Source organism: Podarcis gaigeae (assembly GCF_964106915.1).
Source record: "Podarcis gaigeae genome assembly, chromosome: 1".
NCBI classification, from domain to species: Eukaryota; Metazoa; Chordata; class Lepidosauria; order Squamata; family Lacertidae; genus Podarcis; species Podarcis gaigeae.
The window spans coordinates 85,504,487-85,524,903 of NC_139678.1; the positions used below are offsets into that span (position 1 = coordinate 85,504,487).

Consider the following 20,417-nt stretch of genomic DNA (forward strand, 5'->3'; position numbering starts at 1 on the left):
TACAGCTGAGTATGAAGACTTTATTTGACATGACAGGCCCAGAAGACATGCCTGTACCAAAACAAATAAGACACCAGCTTCTTAAATCATTCATCTAGAAGCTGTACTTGAGTACAGAATGCTGGGTTCTCTTTCCCAGCCGGTGATGAGGTATCTTGGTCCCTTGTAAGAGCAGCATCATGCTGCTTTAGGGAGGTGGCTGACCATAGCCTACAATGCAGGTGAAGCCCAGTGAGGTGCATGCTAGGCCACCTGTGAGAATGGCAGGAGGACCTTCAAGCAAGTTCCAAGGCAGGCGATGGCCCCACTGCGGAAGAGTTTCCAAATGAAGCCTTGTCCAGTCTTTCCTGTAAACTTTGAACCACTGGAGGTCTCCCTCGTGGGCTTCAGTTCCTTTGCTGCCTCCATGCTTACCCCACACACTCTGGGCTCAGATGCGTGTCATGTCCTGCCCGGTGGGAGGTGGTTGTATCGCTTCAAGCTGGCCTATGATGTCAGTGATGAATGGGCGCTCCTGGGGATTCACCACCATCATGGAGGAGAGGAGATGTTCCAAAGCAGGCGAGTACCTGAAATTCAGAGGTGCTTTGTACCTGGTCTGTCTTGGATCAAGGACAACCTTCCTTTCACACAGCCATTCCTTACCTGGTATTCTGGGGCACGGTGAGTTGGTTCTGCACCGCCAAGGCCACACTGTCCCCCTTTTGGAAGATCATGTCGTAAGGCCCCTCTCCAAACATCATACAGTACAGAACGCAGCCTAAGGACTAAGCAGAGGCAAGGTGAGAGTAGGGAGAAAGCTGGCTCTTGAATGGAAAGGCACCTCAAGGACAGGATCTCCGTCCCTTGCACAGGGACAAATTGGGGAATTGCATCCTTTGACTTAAGTGGATTTTTTTCCCCTAAATGGAAATGGAGGATCCTTACCCAGATGTCAGTACGTTCATCGATGACGCATTCACGCTCCACAGTGAACAGCTCTGGTGCTCTGTATGAGATGGTGCAACGTTGGGCAGCCCAGTCCTGCAAAATAAATTAGAGGGAAGTCGCTTTGGGCAATATAAAGCGACTGACAAATTTAATAAATAATAAATAAGACAAGAACTTAATCTCAAATACAGTGTGTGAGAGAGGGAGAGGGAAAGAGAAAGAGAAAGTAAATAGAAGGCCTTCGTTTCAACTTTTTTCCTCAGGAACATTCCTGCAATGCCTATAATTTAATGTAGTGGCAGTAGTGTTAAAGTAAATGATTGCAGCTTACCAGAGAAGGAAGGAAAGAAACCTCGGGCTCTGCCTGCCCACAGGCGTCTCAATTCTACATATACTTTGAAGTGACTGACATTATGATTTAATTATGAGAAAGATGATAACTTTCTAAATTAATGACCCATCACAGCTTATATGCTAGTTTATTTGCCTCTTGTTGCAGCCCTAACCACGCTATGTGGGATGGAAGGGGGAATACTGTTAATCTTTTGGAGACACAATTTACGGTGACTTTAGTTAAGGAATAGGTAGCTTCTGAGAACTTCGTGAAGTTTTTTTAAACTGCTCTTTCCTCTCTGGAAATTTTCCATGTTACAGAAGCAAAGATTGCACAGTATCACAGGGATCGTTTTGCATGGGCAAACAAGATAACAACTTGCTAACATTCCCTTCCACTCTTCTGTTTAATTGCAGGTGTTGAGGGGACTGGTGCCTGCCTGAGCTCCTTTTACAATTAATCTAATTTAGAGGGTTCTTCAGCATCTTTGCTGGAAGCAGCTATTCTCCCATTTCCTTTTCACCAGGCTGCCCTCCTACCTGAATAGTCATGGCCTCCCGCAAGCTTTGCACCTCAATGCGGGCCTGATTCATAGAGCCCAGGTCCATCAGCAGCGGTTGGTCCTCATCATCCAGGAGCACATTTGTAGGCTTCAGGTCTCTGAAAAAAATATCCTTGATTTGTCCAGCCACAGAACCATCAGAGCTTTGAAGTCGGCTTTGAACCTCTTACGTCCCCAGGCCCTGGCTCCCCTTATTGCAAATACTGCTCCATGTCAAAATGTGGTTCTTTAGCTTTGCAAACTCCTGTGTCGGTGCTGTCAATATTGATCTATAACTGATCACCTATATCACCCACTTCCTCCGCCCTCCCCAAACATGGACTCTGTTCCAACGGTGAGAATGCCCCATGCTTTCTAGTCCCAGCTTCTCACCTGTGTGCATAGCCCTTGTTATGAATGGCCTGCAGGCCCCGGCAGATGCCATGAAGGATGGCCAGGATCCTCTCCTCCGGCATGAAGGCGTCTTTATCTCTCAGAGTTTCAACTTCCTGCCAAAGGGTCCCTCTCTGCAAAGAAAAGCCCAGGCACGCTGGTGACAGGGATCATGCATATTCTCCTCAAAGAATACCGGATGAGGAAGAGATCCTCTGTTAGTGCATTTAATGTATTAGGCACAAACCCTCCACCTGCACAGGGTTGAAGGAAGTGATTACCTAGAGGATGGCACCATCCCCACTCCAATATGACCGAGAAGATGCAAAAAAGAAAAAAAACTTTTGGGGACAGCAGCTTTGGAGCCAGCCTGATTGCCTAACCATTCCAAGAGGCACTTATTTCTGCTTTACTATGGGTCACCATGCTTCCAGCTGTGAACTTGCCCTATCACTCTGCTGGGGTCTGCTGTTTTTAGGTGACTATTGTTGTGGAGCTTTCTGCCAGGGCCAAAATGCAAGCATAGCAGAAATTTGGGAGCACAGTTGAGCACAGCACAGTGGAGTAAAACTACAATAAAGACAACCTTTGCTTTCAGCTTACTGATCTGGGCTGAATTTAGGAAAGGAATGGATGCCTGAGGCTCCAAGCTGACTTCACAGGGGTGCTGCCATGCCCACCACATTAAGGGGTGTGTAGAGAAAAACCAGATCAGATTATCTGATCCCCTGAGAATTGTGGCACCTGCCACAAAATCTCATGTGCTGCCATGTTACTAAATCCTTTCAAACTGAAGCAGCAAAGTCTGTAAAAGCAGATGGAGGTCCTTTATCACAGAGGACAGCTCTGGAATCTGGTCCAGTAGAAGTCAAGGAGAATAACATGCGCTCTGAGGCTCTGGCAGCCAAAAATGAGATGAATCTCAGGGTTCAGCTTGTCCCTTATGCTGTCTAGTAGAAACATGAAAACTACTGGGAAAGATTATCCAAGGATTTGGGACTGGGTACCATCTATATGCTGATGACACCCTTTCCATTCTGTACCCTGGGAAACCTCTACTGGTTTACTTTTTAAACTTGTGATTGCAGGCCACCTGGGGTGGGAGTCCAAAGGGCAAGATGAAAACAATTTTATAAATAAATGCTATGGGACTGATTGCAACTGGTGTAGAAGCAGGGTTCCATCAAGTGGCTCCATCCTATCCTGAAAATGGCCTCATGTATCCATCCTTGGTGGGAACCAGGCGGCTGCTGGAAGAGACCAACCTCTGCAGCTACGGTCCCAGTATACAACACCTCTCAGCCTTGCATGATGTAGCCACAAATACTACATTTCCCAGCATACATTGCTGTATCCACCTGCCCCTTCCACCCACACTCACCTTCAGGAAAGGCAACAGGAGCCAGGCCTCGTGTTTGGATCCCCTCTCCACCATGGCATGTGCACACAGGGTCAGGATGTTGGGATGCTCAAAGAGAAGGTGCATCTCTACCTCATCCATGGCCTCCTGGCGATCATCCTTGTCATGGCATATGATGCGTTTCAGTGCATAGAAGCGCCCATCGTGCAGCCCTTCTACTAGGTCCACGTAGCTAAAACCTCTGTGTGGGGAGAAGGTATGTCAGGAACAGAGCAGGCAGCTTGGGGGGGGGGAGGATTTTTCTTCTCCTCTCCTGCTGTCTGTACGCACAGGCCTCTGCTCCTGCCCACCTCTAAGCTAACAAAGTAGTGCCATTACAACTCAGAATAGGAGATTTTTAAAAAGAGGAAATTATGTAACCTTCTTCCTCTCCAACAATCAACTGAGGAATAAGGCATTAATTTCATGCTGTGGCACAGGAAAGTATTTGTGCTCTTCTCTATCCATCATCACAGCTGGCAAACAGTGCAAAAATACACAGCTATTTAACATTCTTGTAAATAACAATGAGGGTTTCAACCATACACTGAAAGTGTCCTTAACCCATTGGGAATGAAGGTTGGAGGATAGATCACCCTATATCTTGACGCTTCCTGCAGTTTCATCTGAAACATCAGACATTTGCAGTCATCAGAAAAAAACACCACCACCACCGAGCTAGTCTGACGGCTTAGCAGTTCAGTGTGTTTTAGTTATCTAAAGGATGACACAGAGGAGTGAGGATGTCTGTTTACCAAGACTACTGAGGGAAGACCAGCAGGTTCAAATTGCAGCAAAGAAGACTTTGGTTACATATCAGGAATAAACTTTCCAACTGTAATGAATGAGTAAGCAACGGAACAAGTTGTTCAGAGTAGTTGTAGCTGTCTTCAGAAATATTTGCTGCTTAATCCTAAGCACATTTACTCAAAGTAAGTTCAAAGGAGCTTACACCAAAGCATGAAAAAAAAATTGAGGGGTGATTTGTACAGGATGAATATTGCCTCTGCAGTGGATTTGGTAGATGGGGTGGGATGGGGAATATGTGTCCTCCAGTCACAACCAATATGGACAATGGTCAAAGATGATGGAAGCTGAAATCCAACAGCATCTCAAGTGCCACAAAATCCCCACCACTGGACTACACGGATCCTAGATGATGTACCTTTCAGCTTTATCTCTTGCTAACAATGACAGTGCTCAATGTGTAGATGAGATGTGTGAAAATTTAGTCCTCAGTTCTCATATACTCACCCCTCCCCAAGTCTATGGATTAAAAGGTAACGTTTGTTATTGATGGTGATGGTTCCCCTTGAGCAGATACATAGGGCTTGGCCCATGATGGTTGCTCCAACATCCTTCAGGTCCTACAGAGGGAAAGAAAGCAATATTTATTCATTTATAATATTTTGTCTCCTGCCTTTTCATATATGATGCTGAAGATGACTAACAGCATTAACAATTTGAAGGGGCTGCATCCAACAAAATCTTTGTGTTCCTGCAAGGACTTCTGCTTGTGCATTAGAATTTCCCTTCCTCTTCCCATGCTCCACCCCACAATCTGCTCCTGAGGATTGGGGGGAAAACCCAGAGGATACGTGTGGGGGATGCAGAAAGAGGGCAAGTTCCATTGCACAAGCTGAAGTTCTTGCAAGAATGGGACAGCTTCACTGGATACAACTCATAGTATAACAAATACAATGGAAACTCCAATTAATAAATATGAAAGGAATTAAAGCCAGCAGCCAGCTGAAAGCTAAAAACTTGCACTGTATATAATAAAATAAAATAAAATTGGTCAGTCAGTGACAGTGCATCAGAGACAAGTCAAGATGGGTCTAGGGATGGAACTCCAGAGACTGAGTGCAGCCACTGAGAAGGCCCTGTCCCACAAGAAATGCACCTCAGCTATTGGTGGAACGTGGCAAGGCCTTTCTCACAAAGATCTTAATACATGAGCACTTTCATAGTGGAACAGACCTAACTTCTAGAGTTAAAAGGGAGTACAAGACAATCTAAGACCTTTCTCTTGCCTAAAGATAGGAGTGTTCACTTACCAGTCTCCTGTTCCCTAACATGTGCAATTTAGCGACAGCATCCACAAAACTGGCACCAAGAAAGCAAATGATCCTAGGTGCCTCAAGCAAACAGGTGCTGGGGGGAAACAAATTCTCCACCCTGTCATCATTGAATCTGCTGGCGGATTGAAGAAGAGTATGTCTAGTTAATTTCCCACTTCAAATGTGATGATCAGTCACAACTCAAGATTGAGAAAAATATATTCACTGGATCTTCCAAAAGCAAATAGCCTGCTTATGTGGAAATGAGACTGCAACTTCATTCATTCAGGATTCTATGTCTAGTTATAGCAGTCTCTCCCCGCTCCATCCCCAGAGAAAGGGAAAACCCAATTTTTCATCTGAGCAGGAAAAGAATGCATACCATGCAGCACATGTCTATGATGGCCCATAACTGGTATCACCTAAGGCACAAGTAAGTCCTACTGAATCCAATGTGGCTTAGTCCAAGGTAAATGGAGTTAGGATTGCAATCTAAATTGTGACACCAGCTGAATTATATAAACAGAGAACTCCACTCAGGCAAGGAGAGGAAGTGAAAGTGTTTCAGTGAATGGCTACTAGAAGTGTGTTACAGTTTACAGTTTTTAAAGTGCAAGTAATAAATGAAACATTTTGGAAACACCCATGGCAAGCTCCCTATAACACAGTACATGCCTTTGTAAATTAAAGAGTTTCTAACATTGGTTGGTATCTGGGGTCCGAGGAGGCCTAGTTTTTCCTCTCTCTCCAGGTGACAGCTGGCAACGACAGCTCACTTTACAAACACATGACACCAGCTTCCTACTCAAGTGACCTCCAATTGAATCATTCCGATTTGAACGAGAGGCTGCATTCCGGAGTAGGTGGAGGAGGAGGGGCAGAAACAGCAGAGATCAGCTTCCCCACCACCCAGGAGAAAACCACGCGTGGGCGCTCCTGGGATGAAGGCTTTGTCACCAACATCTCCCTCCCTCCGCAGTGCGGTGCCTAAGCTGACTCCGCCACGAGCGAGGGGGCATACACTCTGTACATGGCTAGAGGCACGTTCGCTTTCGTTGTTATGTCATTTTGTTACAGTGCTGAGCCCGGACATTCCGACTAGGCTCCTGGAGTTGAGCCCGGGCTCAAAATGAGGGGGAAGGGAGCTGAAGCATTGCCTTGAGGAGCCCACGCGAAGCTCTCTTTCTGGCCCCAGCAGGCTGGAGCCAGGAATAGTGGAAGCCCACGACCCTGTCACTTTTCCTAAGGCCCCGCCTACCTGCGGAGATGGGGCGGGGCCGGGGCGGGGGCGGAGAGGAGTGGGCTAAGGACTCACCCGTCTCTGTCCGGCGCACGGACGCTTCCGAGGGAGGTACAGCGCGACAGAAGCCGCGCACTCCGCCTCTCGACGTCATTATTCCGCGCCATCCGCCCTGCCGCCCGCAGAAGGTAGCCTAGCAACCGTTCAAGGGGGCGGAGCAGGAGTTGCGGGAGCGGAGGGCAGGGAGCGTGGAAGGGAGGAAACCGAACAGGAAATGGGGGGAGGGGGGGTAGAAAAAAAAGAGTTACAGGAGCAGAATGTCCTAGTTTAGGGGACAGAGTGTTGTGGTTGGACGCGGTTAGTGGATTCTGGATCCCCATGCGTGTTTACTGAGGAGTAAATGTGTTGAATTCAGTGAGGCTTATTCCCAAGTAAATGCACACCGTCATAAACACTGGTTTACCTCACAGGGCTGTTGTGAAGATTTGTTATTCCTTTTTTCATAAAATTTGCACACCCCTTGTTTCTTTAACCCCTCGCCTTCTGAATCCTATGTAAGGCTTCAACATTTTAATTTTTTGTTACGTTTTTAACCTAGTACTCCTCTAAAGAGCTGTATATGCCATCGCCCCTCTTTATCCTCAACAACCCTGTGAGGTAGGGTAGGCCGGTGGTGGTTAGCCCAAGATTGTTCAGCCAGCTTGGTGTTTGAGTATAAGGGAGTCATTGGAGCACCCCACAATTGCCTAACTTTGGCTCCCATAGGTTCAGGTTGGGGGTCACAAGCAAGAGACTTTAGCCAGGAGATCGAAGGAAAGCGGTGGCCAGTAGGCCTGATCTTTATTGTTGCAACAAGACTACCACATGGAAGAAGCAGAGAGAAGTCCCAAACAAAGGGTGGCTCCCAGTTTTTATAAGTTTCTCAACTTACGCATAACACTCTTAGTAAAACATCATACATTTATCATAACTATGTCATAAATTGGGAGGGGTCTTCTGGCAGAAGCCTGAGCACGCACTAGGCTTACCCTGTCCTCACATGACCCCCACCTTCCAATCTTTAGGCAAAACAAAGGTAAGAATTTACATTTTCCTGTTTTCCCAGACAAGTTAAGCACACCCTTTGTCTTGACCAAGACCCCAATCCACTAAGGTTGGGTTTGGGATTGTTCTTAGAATGACTACCTATTCTGGTACTCAGGTGCCAGGATGCTAGAGATTATCATCCAAGCAGCTGGACACACTGAGTAGGGGGTCTCACCCTTCAGGGATTATGGCTGCCCCTACCCATTTCCGAAGTTCCTCCCCTGCTAGCCATTTTCCTTCTGAGTAGAACAATGTTGGAATGGTGTAAATCTGTCATTGCAGTGATTTTATATAAATTTCTAAAGTTTTCCTATTGACCTAGTACATAGATACATTTATCAGTGAATTGCTACATTTGGTAGCAGGGGCTCTTTGTCTTTGGCTCCTAGTATGGAGAGGCAAGGCTTGCGGTGGTGGGAAAGATCTCTCACCCCCCCTTCCAATTTCCCGGTACCATAACAGTTTGGATTTGAATGCATATTTTCTCCCACCAAGTTCACTACACCAGCCACCCACAAGACATGAAGGAGAATTAATTTTACTACCACTATGGATGATGATGATAATGATAAAAATAATTTCATTTCCTGAGTTCTCAAATATGAATATTTGAAGGGGGGCACTCCATATAATGTCCAAGTAATCCCTCTGACTTAGAATAAAACTAAGGTGGTATTTCTGAAACCTGATGTGTTTCTCATAACTTGTACCAGTCTGTGACTCTTGATGAGACCCATATTCCTAGAACATCCTACCCCTTTGTGAGGTGGCACAGAATGTGGTGACATCAAAGGTGATATAGCTCTGGTGTGGCAAAGATATGCATCATCCTGCGGGTATACAAATGACTCCTGCTGCTGACTGGCCACAGTAATGCAAAGGCCCAGTAAGTAAAAGGTTATTTAGATGACAGGTGAGTTCTTGTAAGTTGGATGTATTCTATTTAAAATACATATTAAAATGTCATACACTAAACAAATCTATAATATTAATCATATAAAATGTACCACAGTTGTTCATAGAGTAGTGTAACAAACAGGTAATACTATCTTTATTTTTCAGTAGAATATATCCAAAATTATATTAAATCATAGATGACACTTACTCTTGTATGTTTTCTTCAGGTTTAATTCTGGGACTGTGCTTCTGATGCATTCACTGGACTCTGATATTCATGCTCTACTATGTTAATAAGTATTGTACATCATGCAAAATTTAAACACAGCTTTTAAACCACAAACATGCCACAAACCCAAAATTAACCACAGTCAAGTGATAAGGAGTCAAACCCATTGACAGCATTCCTTAACTGCATTGCCTGCTGCCTAAATATGTGATGTGTTGGATAGAAAAGAAAAGCATTCCATTAGTAGAAAAGGTTTTGTTTGTGCCTGTTTTTGGGACTGGGCAAGAATCCCCCTCACACCAGTCAGGTTGGTAAGGACCCTAGGAGATTTGGGATTTCCCTTGTAGTGTGTAGCTCAACCCATTTGTGTAAGTCTTTTCAAACTATTATCCCTGCATGCACCTTTCTGCAATGCACGTGCTCCCTTTTTCTTGGCAAATTATAGTCTGGAACTGTGAGGGGTTGGTGGATGAATAATTTTACACTGGGCAAGGTGCAGACTGGCAGGCTTTTCAGTCCTCTTGACCTCTATAATTTTATCATCGGTTACTTGAGTTTCTCTTAGGATTCTGTTTTGGGGAGTTCACTGACAGAGCCAGCTTTGCCCACAGAATCTCCCAGGTTTAGTTCCTTGTGACTTCACTTAAATGGGTTTCAAGAAGCAGGGTTGAGAAAGACTACTGTCTTTCCAAGACTATAAAGATGCTATAAACAATTTCTGGACTGGATGACCAGTGGTCTGACTTTGTATTATAAGATACTATATGGCTGAGCATCTCATTCCTATAGAAAGGGATAAATTTATGCCAGTGGGGTACACAGAGCAAGGAAGAGAGGCCTCTAACATTAATTGTAGTTAGGAGAAATTGCAACCTGTTTTAGTTTTGTTATGAGTTTGGAAGTGGGTAGGCTGTATGCCTGAGCCCTTCTTTTAATTCCTAGATCCAGCATGGATTCAGTTGCTGAAATAGCCAGGCCAGCCTGGTAATAGCCTTCTAAGTAAGAGTCCTTCAGGGAGCAAAGGGAGTGGCTCTGTGCCAGAGGGCAAATGGATGGGCCTTCCTTCCCTGGTTGGAAAGACAAAAGGACAGAGTTGAGGGTTGAGTTATGTGAACTAGAAGCTGGAGCCAAAAACAGTGGGTTGGAAAGCCAGAGAGAGCGAGAGAGTGCCAGGCCTGATTTCTGCTGGAATCTAAGGCTGTGGCTATGAGACAAGCAAGGCCTTCTAGGGGTGTTAATGCTGTGAACCCTTCCATTGTATGCTCAGGTTGTATATATGTGTAAATAAACCATATATCCTAAAGACACTGCAGTCTCCACTGTGCCACATTCCCAAAGGAAACACAAACCCAGGGTAAATGAACCCCTAGAACCCCTGGAATCTTGCACTGCTCAGAAACTAGGGTGGCATGCAACAGTATTAAATGTGGGAGCAGAAAGGCACCAAGGAAGCAATGATTATAACAAACAAACCAAAAAGTAAAGGAGGCTAATGGAGCACCATCTTGCAGCTTCTCTCAGAAAGAAAAATAAGCACTGATTAATGATAGTGGATTAAATGTCAAAGTGCAATTTAATTGAACAGCTGGAAGTTAAAACCGGATACATCCATATTAAAAGATAGATCCCAGGATTTAGCAGACTGTGCAGATTAATCATTGCAACAAGCTGCTGGTGGGAGGGAAAGAATGTAAATTTTCCATTACTCATAGCCTTCAGACCAAACAGATTATTTGGTTATTTGTAATGTAATAGCTCCCCAGTATTACAATAGATTAGAGCATTCCTTAAATTATCTGAGGGAGGTCAGACTAGATGTTCTCACTGATTCTTCTGCTGTTGTAGACTAGATAGGCATGTCAGGTCCTTGACTAATCACTGCATTTGGTATAGCTCATTTGGATACTTAATTTAACTTACAAAACATGTCCACATTTTGTCTATATGTATAAAGGAGAATTAAAGTCCCCTGAGGCTGCATACATACCATATATTAAAAGCATCTGACTTTCCCCAAAGAATTATGGGAACTGTAGTTTGTCCCTTGTGTAGCTACAATTCCCAGCACCCTTAACAAACTACAGTTCTCAAGATTCTTCAGGAAAAGTAACATACTTTCAATGCATGGTGTGTACAGAGCCATAGAAACCTTCATCCTTTGTGCCATTACCAAAACAACGAGATTGAGGCTTCTGATCCAGTGGTAGACAGCTGTGCAGCCAACTCTGCTGTCTCTCTGCTTCTATCCACTATATAACTCTGAGCAGCACAAACTACCATTTCTGATGATTTGAAGAAGTTTATGTTTCTCATACTTCTGTAATTTGAGTACAGGAAACCAACTCTGTGTTCCAGTTCCTCTGTGATGCTTCATAATTCTCTCCCTGGGATTTGGAGGGAGTTTTGTGCCTCATAATTTCCTCCTCTGATTTATAGTCTCTGTATATAGTTGCTGGAACATTGCCTCCTCTTTTCCACCTCTCTGTTCAAATAAGGCCTGTCTTTACTTCCCTCCTCGCAGGGGCCAACCGGAGGAAGCACCAGGCCTGCCCACTAGCTTGTCATGTGATGACTCCTTGTGACTCTCTTGTCCCGGGCTGAAGCTGTAACCAAAGAGATGGAGGGGCTGCTGTGTGTTTTGATGGTGGTGTTGGGAGGCCTGCAACTCCAGGTAAGCAACAAGAAGGAGAACTGCAGGAGGGTGTTTCTTTGGAAGAAACAGCTGAGATGGAACCATCTTAGACTGCCTAGGGGAAATTTAAGGATTTCCTTTTCTGTTGCTTTAGATTCCCCACTTGCTCTCCCCCCCCAGTCAAACTGAGCTCAAGCTTTTCCTTACCTCTTCTTGGTTCCTTTCCCCCATCTATTATTTTGCCTGTTGTATAGGAATGGGTTCATATTGGGAGTTCCCCAATATGTAATCAAGCCATGCTGCTTAAAAAAAAAACCCATTCAGCCAAAAAAGGGCTGCAAGGGAGAGAGAGAAACTGGCTACATTCCCAACTGTCAGATGGTGAATTGGCCAGTAATGATGAGCAGTCTGTACTGTACTAGTGGAAACAATTTCAGGGGCAGGACCAAATGACAAAAAACTTTGTGTGTGTGTGTGAATATTTGCAGAGGGTAAAGCATAACATTGGAAGCAGAGAATTGAGTGGCTTCAAATTATGATTTAGTAAATGGGCCACACGTGAACCAGTGATGTGTGTGTGTGTGTGTGTGTTGGAGTCCTGGAGGGAGTGGGTCAGACTTGAACCTCAGGTGCAAATCTTGACTGGGATCTTAGAATTGATCTTCCAGGATCTGGAGAGGGATAACGTCTCATAAATCTAGGAGGATTCTTTTCAAAGCAATCACATTGCAGACTTACCCACAAAACAGTCCGTGTCAAGCTTACTAGCCAGGGAGATGACATAAATATCTCTTGCTATGGCAGAGGGGAAGAGGATGGCATTCTCTATTTGATCCTCTCAGCAGGAGATGGGATGAAGTTTCAATTTTATACAAAAAATAATAATACTCTCTTTCCCCTCCTGTCCTGAATGCCAGGCCTCCTCAACAGACCGTTCCTTCCGCATTGATTATGTGAATAACTGCTTCCTCAAAGATGGTGCTAGATTTCGCTATATCTCAGGCAGCATCCATTACTTCCGTGTCCCACCTGCCTATTGGAAAGATCGGCTCCTCAAGATGTACATGAGTGGCCTCAATGCTGTGCAAATGTAAGTGACCAGAAGGGGAAGTGGCTCTTGGGACTTATTCTGTGCCACAGTGAATGACTGCGCACAGGTGCTCCATTTTTCTCACTGTATAGTCCTCACTGCAGACTCTGGTCAACATTTAGAGCAGAGAAGCTTATGCTGTCTGAAGGTGGAGCTGGCCCAAGTTCCTTGCACTGAAAACGTGCGGCCCAGATGACAGATACATGAGCCTGTTCCAGTACAGCTTTCTTTTAAAATGGAATCACCTCCACTCTCATCCCAACCTGAAAGCTGAGGGAGAAAGATTTCTGTTCATGCCCCCTCTGTTCCTTGTTATATTTAAATGTTTGGCCATACTAGGCTGAGAAGCAGTTGTAGATGAACTGCAAAGAAGGAAGATGGGTGGTGTTTCTGGCACCTATAATAATTACATCGCAGAGGAAATGTCAGTGGGGGTAGCTTATTATGCAAACTATACCTACTGAAATTCCCTCTTCTGCACAACTATGAAAGGTGCAAGAGCTGTGTCCTGTTTTGGATCTGGTCAGCCTAGGCCATAAGTGTGTGCACTGGCAGAGGAAGAGGATTGCGGGGGGAGTGCACCGCCCCTGGCAACGCGATCCTGGTGGGGTGCCATCATGGCTGCTCGCCTGCGCTGGGTGCCACGCCCCTGCAGGTGGCATGCCACGCCCCCAGGATGCGCTCCAGCCCCGCCCCACCTGCTCTCCGTCCCCCAGTGCCAGAGCATGAAGCTCTGCCACTGAGTGTGTGTGTGTGTATAATTTTTTAATTTGTATACCAGCCTTCGTTTGTATATCTCAGAGGAATTCACAACATAAAATTACAATATAAAAAGAGTAACAAATTCTTGCCCTGTTAATCCTCAAGCATCTCTTGGGGTGTATCCTCCTAGTCTCACCTTCTTATTTCAAACTGAAATATGTATTTTCACCCTTCAGCTATGTGCCCTGGAACTACCATGAGCCACAGCCTGGTGTCTACAACTTTTCTGGTGACAGAGACTTGGAAAAATTTCTGAACTTGGTAGCCGAGTTAGACCTTTTGGTGATCTTGCGACCTGGACCCTACATCTGTGCTGAATGGGAGATGGTGAGTGCTGGGCAAAAGATTCAGATGGGCTAAGACTCACTTGCAGTACCTGAATGCTGCACAATTCACCTCTCTCACAATTCACACAGGGTTGCTAGTCATTGATCATTTTATCCTCTTTAACTCCTTACCTTGCCTTATCTCTCTGAGTTTTCAGCTTTGTCTTACCTTTCTAGGTTTTTAATCTTCTACTTTTTCTCTACATTATCTTTCCCAGTTCTTGATCTCTACACATTTTCTTGCTCTCATGGCTTCAGCAACTTTTTTATGATAACAAATCTGAAACCTACTTTTCCGACCCTGGATTCTTGCCTTCTGACCTTTCCACCATTTCTTATTGATTTGGAGCAGGAGAGGAGCAACTACGGGCCCTGACATTATTTGAACTGTTTACCTCTTGACCTTCTTTCCTAGGGTGGCCTTCCATCCTGGCTGTTGACAAAGCCAGATATTGCCCTGCGCACAACTGACTCAGGTAAGATAGAACTAGAGGGAGGGGGCAGACCCTCTGGATCTCGTGTTCAATTCTGTAGATTTATTTATTTCATAAAATTATATACCACTTGACTGTAGAAAACCTCAGAATGGTTTGCAAAAAGATCAGGGGTGGGGAACCTGTGGCTCTCCAGATGCATTTGGATTCCATTTCCCATCCACCCCAGCCATCATTGTTCAGGAATGATCGGAATTATAATCCACAAGATCTGGAGGGTTGTAAGTCCTAAATGGTTGGTGTCTTTGTGTGGTTCTGGCTGCTTCATATCAAGCTGTTAGAGGGCCAGTCATCTGGGCCTTCCAACTTCCATGTCTCTTCCACAGAATTAAAGCAGCCCATGTGAGTGGTATATAATGGCCAAGGGGCACTTTCAGACCTTTTCTCTGTATACAGTACCACAATTACCAATTCTTGTCTTAGCAAGGTGTTGGAAATAGGGAAAAGGAGCCCCAGTTGTTGGCTGAGCAAGCTGATTCATGCTCCTAGATTACCTGCAAGCTATGGACAGATGGTTGGGAGTCCTGCTGCCCAAGATCAAGCCTCGTCTCTACCACAATGGAGGCAACATCATCAGTGTCCAGGTGCGTGCAGCATAGGCGCATTGTGCCCCTGGGCCTCTGGTTGCACCTTCAGCGGTTCCCTGATGTGAAACATGTACCATACTGAGCCTTAGGTAACTTATTATTGGAGTACAAGTGTATATAGACCAGGCTCTGTTTGGTGGATCTCAATATTTCAGTTAAAAACAAAGACAGAAGACTGCTCACTCCTGCCTTAAACCACTGCTTTGTGCCTGCCTCCCCCTGTCCAGTAGGAGGGACTTGTAAACAATAAAGCCCTTCAGGCATCCTTGGAACTTTCAAGAACAGTATTTTTTCCTCCTTTACAAAGAGCAGAGGTGCACCTATTTGGGTGACCAGCCTCCCGTGCAAATTGGATTGGGCATCATCCTGCAGATCTAGTGCTTGACAAGAGAGGCTCTATACAAAGACATACCACACGCCTTTTTCTTTAGGCAGGGTGTGGGCTCTGAGTCACCTTTCTTTAATGCCAGCTGTTCCCCAGGCAGGTGGAGAATGAATATGGGAGCTACTATGCCTGCGACTATAACTACATGCGCCACCTCCTGGGTGTCTTTCGTGCCTCCCTGGGTGAGGAAGTTGTGCTCTTCACCACAGATGGCACCTCAGCATCTGAACTCAAGTGCGGGACACTGCAGGGCTTATATGCCACGGTGGACTTTGGACCAGGTAGAGTGATGTTGGGTGAGTTCTGATGCGATTGGAAGGAGGTAGGAAGGAATCTTGCTTTGACTTCTGCTCCTTTCTTTGCCCTTTGACAGACGAAAACGTGACGGAGGCGTTTATGCTGCAGCGACTGTATGAGCCAAAGGGACCACTGGTGAGATCTCTGGCCTTTCTGTGTAGAAGAATGGCATCTCATGCCTTAAATTATGCTTACTCCTTCCTTGGCACCCATCTCCAAAAATAATCTGGCTGCATCTTAACTGAGACATCTTCTGTTTTATTTCCACCCCTTATACTTGACTGCCATGACCCTTCTGTAGCAGTTTCCAAGGCAGCCAGAGAGTCATGCATGTGAAATCCTCACTTGCCCCAGCAGTTACTGAGCTATGAGCTTGTAGTCCAATGCTTTCAGGAGTCTCTTGATAGGCTATAAACTGGCCTGTCTTCTTTGCATGAAAGCAAATTATTCCAGAGCCATAATCCCATTGCTGTGGACCTTATCACACAAAAATTGGTTGGAAGTTGCATATTGCCCAGTGTTGCAGTGCAAGCTACAGTCACACCACATAGCCTGTCCTGGGCATTGTAGGTGTGAGGTCTGGTACAATGAGATTCCAGCACACAGGAGGGAGCAAACTTGGTATTTCCTATTCCCAGTACTTAGCAGAAGTGATAGAACTGATCTGACTGCTACTACTCCATAAATGTTTTAATTCTGCCTTCCTCCTAGGTGAATTCTGAGTTCTACACTGGCTGGCTGGATTACTGGGGTGAGGCACACTCCACAAAAAGTGCTAAGAAAGTGGCTAACAGCCTACAGAAGATTCTAGAAATGGGAGCCAACGTCAACATGTAACCGTGAGGCCATAGGGGAGAGTGGGCAGTGGGGCACAAGGGACGGTACAGAGAAACAAGAGCTAGTGCCAAAATGCCAATCCATAGGTCTTTGCTGCTTCATCTTGTTAACTGTGAACCTCTCATTTTGCCTTAGAGGTGTGTGCGCACCACATTTTCAGGTCTTTTTTGGCCATTTCCCTAGCGGACAAAAATTCCCTTGCAGAACAAGAATAAGGTGATTGTCTTAGACAGTCCCCTAAGCCAAAAACTAGCACACTTCTATTCCAAAGCATTCCCCAACTGCTGCACCACATTAGTTCACATCTATTTGTTTCCTATTCCACTGCCTGTCATTGCCCCTTTATTTAAATAGGAGGCTAACTCTTCCTGTGATATCTGACTTTCTTCCAGGTATATGTTCCAAGGTGGCACCAACTTTGGTTACTGGAGTGGTGAGTTTCTGGCTCCTTAGGGCAACTAGGGAGACTTAGCTTCTGGCCAGATGATTGGGGGGCACATAAGAGGTGCTTTCTTCTCACACCTTCTCTATCCAGGTGCTGATTACAAGGATGGTTACAAACCCATAACTACTAGCTATGACTATGACGCACCACTCTCAGAGGCTGGAGACCCTACTGACAAGCTGTATATCATCCGCTCAGTCATTAGCAAGGTAACAATACAGCCCTCTTCTATCAGTGGGTGGAATGCAGTTACTGAAGACATTTTCGATTGCCCAGGTTTTTGGTTCTTAACCTATATAGTTCTCTGGGTATGATTTATGACCTATTTTTGGTGCTAATCTTTTAATGAGGTGGAATCCTTTTTATTCTTGCTTTTGGAAAAAGATCTTCATACATTTTTATGCATATTTATTCTGTGTTTTTAAATGGTTGACAAGTTGTTCGGTATTTTGAAATATTTTGTAAATTGTTTTGAGACATTTTTGTAGAAAGTGCTGAATCAATGCAATAAATAAAATAAGCAGCCACCAGCCAAGCAGCAGATTTGAGGAGGAAGAGGGAACAAGTGTTTGAGAGACTGTGTGCGTGTGCACACGCACATGTGCATGTAAGAGGTTCTAACAGTATAACATCTTTACTCAAAAGTAAGTCCTACTCAGTGGGGCTTGTTCCCTGTTGCATCCATGCCATACATGGTTTGGAAGTTGTAGATGATGTACTTTAGCACAGGCACAGAAATACAAGGTACTTTTAGTTTCCATTATTTATTATTTTATCCTACCCTTTCTCTAAGCTCTGGGTAGCTTTGCAAGGTTCTCCTACCCCCTTTATCCTCACAAGATGCTGGTGAAATGAGTTAGCCTGATTGGTCTGCTGGTGTACTGCTTCTGACAGCAAAATGTTTTGAGCTGGCTTGCCTCCCTAACTTTGGTGTTTTCTTTTTTAAAACGTCAGTTTCAGGAGCTGCCCGCAGGACCAATGCCACCCCCTACCCCGAAGTTTGCCTACGGCTATGTATCCGTACCCCAGGTGAGTGAGAGCTAGAAACCATTCCCTTACAAGTGCATGTCTTTAGTTGGATGATGGAGTGACTGCTCTCTTGTGGGCACCTTCCTGAACTTTCAGTGTGTTTCAGCTGAGGTGCAAGTTGGTAAGGCAGGAAAGCAAACTGGGGAGAAGTCTGAAGGAAGTGAAATGGGAGCTGGTGGAAAGCAGAGGAGCCTCTGTGATGATTGTATATGAGAGACTGCACATGTAAAGATAGGTACAGGGCCTTCTTGGTGGTGGCACAACAGACTCATTTTTAGATTGTGATTAAAGTGGTTTTTATTTCTGAAAGCATTTTATGATTGACTCTACAATCTTTATTTGTTTTCTCCTGGTTTTAGTGTTGCTGTATCCTTAGCTTTGGGGTGATAAGAAAATTAACAATAGCCATTTGGTTGGGTTGGGGGAAGCATACTTGAATAATTGAACAATTTAAAGGCAATAAATGAACCCATCATCTTTTCTGTAGCGTGTGGCCTTGCTGGATGTTCTTGCCATTCTCTCGCCTTCCTTGCCATTCTATTCCTCCTATCCTATCACCTTTGAAGCTCTGAAGCAGGTAAGAAAGTAGATTAAGAGTCTGGGTCAGCAAAGGCCCATGGCTATTTCTGCTTAAGAGTCCCCAGTGGGATTGCAGTTGACACCTCTTGTGGATTCTGTTCTGCATTCCAGGCCCATGGCTTCATGCTCTACCGGACCCTTCTACCACAGGAAATCGTGGAGTCTGCCTTGCTCAGTGCCTCTAGGAATGGGGTCCATGATCTTGCCTACGTTCTGCTCAATGGAGTAAGGTGGAGAGTGGGGACCTTCCTAGTGGGTAGGGAAGATTATTACTTAGGTAAACTGAAGGGTATAACAAGTCCTAGGTCCACACTCTGGTTCACTGCATTTTCATAGGATGGGTCAGAGCCTGGAGCACACAGGAGCTTTGCTTCAGCTCTGTCTTGGAGCACCAGCTAACCTTATTTCTTTCCTGCTTCAGGAGTACCAGGGGACACTGGAAAGAGACAGAGTGAATGGGATCAATATATCGGGCCAGCTTGGGGACACATTGGACTTGGTGGTGGAGAGCATGGGTCGCATCAACTTTGGGGCCAATGACAGTGACTTTAAGGTGCATTTGAAAAGGGAGCCTGGGGCTACTACTGCCAGAATAGTTGGCTGAAGGATAACACTTCCACTCTTGTCCATTGGAGGCATGCATGGTTGGCATGGACTTAAAGGCTGCTGTCTCATACACATACGGGAGTAACTATGGAATTCAAACTGTAATACTGTACAATCATAATCAGCACATTACTATGGCAACCACAGGAAGAAAAGTCATTAAGTGGTCCACCAAGGCACTCAGCAATTTTCAAGTGGTCTGTGGGGAACCACTGGACTAGAGTCTAATGAAATAAGCGAGGGCCTTCTCTGCGTTTTGGAATGTTGTATTGTGCTGCCTTAGGAAATGGACTACAGTAGAGCTGAAGTGGGGCAGTCCCACTTTTTAGCCGCTGCAATATCTGATGTGACTTAAGTCAATAATGTGAATGGCAAAATAGATCTAAGAATGAACACTCAGGGGTGTTGGGGTGCACTGCTGTGCTGGTTATTTGCCAGCTATCTACTCCACCATCTCCTCTTGTGGGTGCTTTTCTAACCTTATTCTCGACTGCACCTAACCTGCCTCTAACTTATCTTTGCCCAGGGTCTGATCCACAATATCACACTGGGTACCTCCATACTCAGTGACTGGATTATCTACCCCCTAGACATAGACACAGCTGTAGCCCATGCATGGCCGCCAACTGCCCAGTCAAGCAGTGGGCACACAGGACCTGCTTTCTATACAGGAACATTCACAACGCCGGGCATCAGCGAGGACTCCTACTTGAAGCTCCCAGGTTGGACCAAGGTAATGCAATCCTCAGATTAACTCCAATTTATTTAATTATTAAACTGATACCTGCCAGTATTCAAAACTCCCATTGTTCTTTTGTGACAGGGAATTTCATTAGCGCAAGCAGTTTCTGCGCTCTGGGCGTAGTACTGCACCTAAAATTTCAGATTAGAACTGCAGAGTGGAAGGAAAGGAGGACCATTTTCTGCCTCCCCACTTCCAGCTATTCTCTGAAGACTGGAGAAGAGACCCTCTTAAGAATATTGGGGGCGGGGGGCAGGGAAGGAGTAGACCATGTTAAAAAATGAATGTATTTTAGCTGCAGCTCATTCATTTTCAGCTTTGTATTGTTATAAAAAGGGTGCCTAGACATTCCGTTGTTGTGCCCATAACCTAGGTTTAAGATGCCATTTAGCTCCTAGCTTTCATCTCTGTTTCTAACACTAATACCTGCCCTTCCTCCTATGGCATCATAATGAGTAGACCAACCTTCATTGAGACAGCTATGTTCTTTCCCTCAG

The 20,417-nt window shown here is 45.2% G+C and overlaps 2 protein-coding genes across 8 annotated transcripts in view; one reads left to right on the plus strand and one right to left on the minus strand.

Moving 5' to 3' along the window:
* STK16 (serine/threonine kinase 16) lies at nucleotides 1–7,107 on the minus strand. Of its 3 annotated transcripts, none has more exons than XM_083714306.1 (8): nucleotides 6,973–7,107; nucleotides 4,852–4,964; nucleotides 3,580–3,799; nucleotides 2,199–2,332; nucleotides 1,804–1,924; nucleotides 928–1,023; nucleotides 646–767; nucleotides 1–569 (listed from the first exon to the last, which is right to left on the minus strand). In XM_083714306.1, the coding sequence occupies exons 2-8, from the start codon at nucleotides 4,935–4,937 to the stop codon at nucleotides 431–433; spliced, it is 918 nt and encodes a 305-aa protein (XP_083570432.1). In that variant the 5' UTR covers nucleotides 4,938–4,964; nucleotides 6,973–7,107; the 3' UTR covers nucleotides 1–430. The 3 variants fall into 3 exon arrangements, with proteins under 3 accessions (XP_083570432.1, XP_083570433.1, XP_083570434.1); XM_083714307.1 differs by lacking the exon at nucleotides 6,973–7,107 and adding an exon at nucleotides 6,916–6,951; XM_083714308.1 differs by lacking the exon at nucleotides 6,973–7,107 and adding an exon at nucleotides 6,358–6,475.
* GLB1L (galactosidase beta 1 like) overlaps nucleotides 6,959–20,417 on the plus strand; it is a 14,360-nt gene continuing 901 nt past the window's right edge. The window contains exons 1-16 of one of the 5 annotated variants that reach the window (XM_083698604.1): nucleotides 6,959–7,085; nucleotides 11,631–11,780; nucleotides 12,659–12,831; nucleotides 13,770–13,920; nucleotides 14,335–14,395; nucleotides 14,903–14,997; nucleotides 15,486–15,666; nucleotides 15,759–15,817; nucleotides 16,394–16,515; nucleotides 16,912–16,952; nucleotides 17,055–17,173; nucleotides 17,919–17,993; nucleotides 18,481–18,570; nucleotides 18,684–18,797; nucleotides 18,994–19,125; nucleotides 19,705–19,911. In XM_083698604.1, coding sequence (XP_083554730.1) covers nucleotides 11,727–11,780; nucleotides 12,659–12,831; nucleotides 13,770–13,920; nucleotides 14,335–14,395; nucleotides 14,903–14,997; nucleotides 15,486–15,666; nucleotides 15,759–15,817; nucleotides 16,394–16,515; nucleotides 16,912–16,952; nucleotides 17,055–17,173; nucleotides 17,919–17,993; nucleotides 18,481–18,570; nucleotides 18,684–18,797; nucleotides 18,994–19,125; nucleotides 19,705–19,911 — 1,674 coding nt within the window. In that variant the 5' untranslated portion in view covers nucleotides 6,959–7,085; nucleotides 11,631–11,726. Of the gene's footprint in view, nucleotides 7,973–8,778; nucleotides 8,897–11,607; nucleotides 11,781–12,658; nucleotides 12,832–13,769; nucleotides 13,921–14,334; nucleotides 14,396–14,902; nucleotides 14,998–15,485; nucleotides 15,667–15,758; nucleotides 15,818–16,393; nucleotides 16,516–16,911; nucleotides 16,953–17,054; nucleotides 17,174–17,918; nucleotides 17,994–18,480; nucleotides 18,571–18,683; nucleotides 18,798–18,993; nucleotides 19,126–19,704; nucleotides 19,912–20,417 lie in introns of those variants that run through there. The other 4 variants (XM_083698601.1, XM_083698600.1, XM_083698602.1 and 1 more) reach the window with 4 other exon arrangements.

Coding starts and splice junctions, on each gene's coding strand:
- STK16 (XM_083714306.1), bottom strand. CDS start 4,937: ATGGGCCAAGCCCTATGTATCTGCTCAAGGGGAACCATCACCATCAAT. Junction 2,333..3,579: donor TCCTGTTGCCTTTCCTGAAG/GTGAGTGTGGGT, acceptor TTTTCTTTGCAG/AGAGGGACCCTTTGGCAGGA. Junction 768..927: donor ATGAACGTACTGACATCTGG/GTAAGGATCCTC, acceptor GCCTCTGCTTAG/TCCTTAGGCTGCGTTCTGTA.